The sequence below is a fragment of the Lupinus angustifolius genome, chromosome LG08 (genome assembly GCF_001865875.1).
Source record: "Lupinus angustifolius cultivar Tanjil chromosome LG08, LupAngTanjil_v1.0, whole genome shotgun sequence".
NCBI lineage: Eukaryota > Viridiplantae > Streptophyta > Magnoliopsida > Fabales > Fabaceae > Lupinus > Lupinus angustifolius.
This window is the reverse complement of record NC_032016.1, coordinates 5238074-5242554: the sequence shown is the minus strand read 5'-3', so window position 1 is coordinate 5242554 and position 4481 is coordinate 5238074. Positions and strand designations below refer to the sequence as shown.

The window sequence follows — 4481 nt, the reverse complement described above, 5'->3', positions numbered from 1 at the left end:
GAATCATGTAAAAATACTTGGTGTTAATTGTTCTCTAAACTTTCTTTGTGAAAACAAAATATATTCATATACTTTTAGTGCAGGGATGGACTAAGCAATATGAAAGAAGTTATATATGATATGTCAATTTCATATAGAACAATATGTACTGCATGAATATAAAAGAAGTTGCAGATTTGTACTTCAATTAATCATTTGCTTAGAAATTGCAACAATTAGGCTTTTATTGTATTTCAACCATAGCTTATATAATTAATTTAAGATGTTAGATAATTATATGTTTCTTAAAAAGTATAATGGTGTCATGTTTTAGGAGAAAACAATTTTTCCTAAAAAACACTCCCCATTTGTTCTAAATACTTGACAAAAGAAAAAGATCAATCTATAATGTAATAATGAACATATCAACATTTTTACATGTGACATTCGTATCGTGTCTCACAAAACATTACATTCACTTATATACATACAGACAAATAATATTTTTCTGTCAGCAAAGTAATATTATTAAACACGTTAAATAATATATTTAAACAAGTTTGTCCATAAATAAGAAGCAAGATGTAAGAAAATGATTTTAGGAAAATGGACAAGAATGAGCAAGATAGAACTTTGCCCATTGCAAATGTGGGAAGAATCATGAAGCAAATTCTTCCTCCTAGGGCAAAGATCTCCAAAGAAGGGAAACAAGTAATACAAGAGTGTGTGACAGAGTTCCTTAGTTTTGTGACTGGTGAGGCATCTGAAAAGTGTTACAAGGAGAACCGCAAGACTATCAATGGGGATGACATTTATTGGGCTTTAGGGTCCTTAGGTTTTGATAACTATTCTGAGGCCATAGGAAGGTACTTGCATAAATATAGGCAGAATGAAAGGGAGAAAGTGAAACAACATAAGAAGTTTGAGAGTGCCAAATATCAACTGAGCTATGAAGGATCAACACCAAAAACAAGCAGACAACATGAGAATCAATCTGGATGAATACAACATGTCTTCTGCAGATAAAGGTGGTGATTCACAAACACAACACTTTAAGAAAACCACTTTTCTACTACTTTTGTTGGATATTGTGGAATAATTTGCAACTATATATATCTGGTCATATAAGGGGACACTTTTCCTTCTATCTTTTTTTGTTTTGTTTGTACTTTCACTTCTACCTAATAATTCAGCTATGAGCTAGGCTATTGAGCTTCTATAATTTTGTATATTTTGGATAATTAAGGAACTAGCTACTACTTAGCTCTTTTGATTTTCTATGATAAGTAGGAGTACTACTTCAATAACAAATATAGATCTGAGTATGTTAATCTGAGAGCATATCTAGTCTTGGGGATAAAAACGAGCACATAGGTACTTTTGCAGAAAATATTGACATCCAAATAAAATGATGGGCTAATATATATGCCATTAAGTATTTTCTTAGGAAGATAAATTGAACAACTGATTTCATATGATCCTTGCAAACTATAATTTTCTTATTCAACATTAAAGGGGAGTTATAGTAAGATATAATGAATTTAGTTTTTTAGATCCAGCTTAGCATAAAATCTTGCTTGGAACAAAATACAGTTCACCAATGAAATTCTTATTACGTTTTTTGTTCTTTTCATCACATAGTACCATTCAGTTTAGCATTATTGTTGATCCAGTGGTGCCTTCAACAACAATATCAATTTTCTCCAGAATTACAGCCTCCTGCTTGTTGCAGTAACATTAATTTATTGCCCTACTTTATATATATTTTCAGTTAGGTTCATAAAATAGATTATAAGTAAACTGTTAATATATCCCCTTCTATGAAATTATCTTTTACTAATTAAGTAATTATCATCATAGGAGTGAATTTTTTTAATGAGATTACCAGTTTGACTAATTAAACTCACTAATATAGTCATGAAACTTCAGAACTGAACTGATCACTAATCCAACTGGCCAACTACCCTAACAATAATAAAACATACAGCTTAACTTTAGTAATTAAACTGAAGTTAATATCTGATATAATGAGATCTCAATGGTTTCCCTAAGCTTATATCTTATATTTAGCTTGTAGTATATATATATATATATACCAAGACATGAACATCTTGAATTGTGCTTGAAATAACAACTGGGGATAAATAAATATAAGCAGATTGAGATTATTATAAATGTAAAGCAAGGCTGCAACTGTGCTTTTCGCAACACTTAGAAGGAAACAACATCCTACTTGTTCGTTTGCTGAAAGATTTCATATGATGTGTGTTTACATTGTTATACGTGGCTGGGATAGGACATAGTGCAGCCAAATTACTGCAAAGAGTCATTTACACAGCACACAGGTTTCTATTTGGCACACAGATTTAATTTGTAATTTGGCAAGAAAGGGAAAGAATAGTGGATCTCTATATGGTTTGCAATCATATATTCAATTTGGATGATATTGCAACACAGTGAAATGAGGCACTTTATGGTAATCCTTTTGTGCAGAGGTCATTTAGAGTGGAAATTTAGCATGGTGGGTTGGTTTATATATGTATCTATTTTATTATAAATCTGACCTCTATAAGGGGTGACATCTTGGACTTGTATTTGGGTATTAGTATTGGTCGGTACTTGTAATTTCGGTGTATATGAATATTGTTGATTAGAATGTGAAAAGCTGTTTAATCTAGTTAAGTTCGGATCATGGACATTGATTAGATCTAGATATGAAAGAACTAGCTTTTCTTTCACTGATTGGACTGCAACTTAAATATCCTGTATACTTCAATATAGGGGCACCCTTGTAATTAAAACTATCATATGAAGTCATAAGTCTTAACTCAGGCTAACATATCATGCAATGATTTATAATAAACCTAATTAATTCTCAGACTTCCTGCGTGGAATATAAAATCTGAAGGCGAAAACTGAATAGTGATCAATAAAGAGAAGATAAATTGCGTGCTACGGAGAAAACCGCTTTTTATGAATTTAGAATATGTTTTCTTGAGGTTCTGCAACATATAAATATGGACCACAACCCATGATCCTGAAAAAAAGGCACATCTGACGCGGTTTGCAATATTGGTTGCTAATACTCCCTAAAAAAGGAATGCTATATTTAATACCACAATTTCATGGTCGGAGCCGTGGGAACAGTAACACGCAATTGAAATGTTCAACTGTGTAAATCATTCAACTATGTGATTTAATTTATATTTGGTTACAAACTTTAATGTATGCAGTTATTCTATCAAGATTTTAGTCTCGATTTGAGTCCATATTTGTATATGGGTGAGTAACATTAACATGTGTACTCTATCAATAACTTCTTTGCTTATAAAAAAATCTTAAACAACAGCTTAGTGTTGCAATATTCATTGTGTATATAGACCTAGTGCTGAGATTTGCTGGTTTCAAAGAAATATGGTCCAAAAGTTTTGTGGTTCTGAGCATTCATAACATCAATTCTAATTAAACAAGTTTAAATTCTTTGGTTTTGAGGTTTTAACTAATCTCTCACACGTGGTTTCAATTTTTAAATCACTGATATCATCATCCCCCTCTTAGATTATCTGATTGTTACAGTAGTGGAAGCTTGCTCTTTACCAAATCTCATAACTCTTCTTTGCTAGTGTATGCTATGCATATTATAACATATATACACACACGCGTGTCAGAGAGAATACTGTGCGAGTATAAGCCAATGAGGTAATACATATATAGTTGAGAAGTGGTCCCAAAGAGGTTGTGAAAATCATAGAACCCTAATTCTGATAGAATTTTCAAATTGGGTACTAGGGCTTTGCTGTCAACTTTAATGGGACAAGAAGTGGGATGAAGATTACTAATCTCAACTTGGTCTCTCCAATCCTTTCCCACCCAATAATATAGTGTCACATAATGTTCTGTTCGGTTTCAGCAAGGCGAAGGAGATGTCACACAGGAATGAATATTTTCTTATTGACATAGTGAACTAAAATTTTTAAATGACGTGACACTATATTATTGAGCGAAATAAGATTGGGGCATCAAGTTAGGGCAGTTAATTTCTGTCCCATGAAGTGATATATAGAAGATATAGTAGAATGAAGGCATGCCTGAGATATGATTCGATTTCACAGTTAATTATGCACATGTAAAGCAACGAGATATAGTGGTCCCTAGTTTTAGGGTTAGAAAACCAAAACCTAGTACATTATATATGACACTTTTATTTTATAACCTTAATTTCACTGTTACTGTGTCTCTAATAATTTACCTCAACTTTGCTTAGAAACTGACAATGATCTGCTGTTAAATCCTTAATGAGACAAAGGCTATCGTATATTAACGGCATAGTATATATAAATAGTCAAGAAGTTGGAATAGGTCTCATATTGAACTAGCTCATTCACATTTTCATTCCATTTTATTATATGTACGTTTTAGTATATGAAGGTTTGTGATAGTATTTTTGAAATGAAAATTATAGTAGTAAAAATAGAAGTGGAGAAGCTTTGGAGCTACACAAC

The 4481-nt window shown here is 31.9% G+C and overlaps 1 protein-coding gene across 1 annotated transcript; it reads left to right on the top strand.

Annotated features, from left to right (window-relative positions):
- Positions 582–1276, top strand: LOC109354306 (nuclear transcription factor Y subunit B-4-like). The gene has a single exon (XM_019596710.1). It carries the CDS (start codon positions 586–588, stop codon positions 979–981), a length of 396 nt encoding a protein of 131 aa, XP_019452255.1. The 5' UTR covers positions 582–585; the 3' UTR covers positions 982–1276.

Coding starts and splice junctions, on each gene's coding strand:
- LOC109354306 (XM_019596710.1), top strand. CDS start 586: ATGGACAAGAATGAGCAAGATAGAACTTTGCCCATTGCAAATGTGGGA.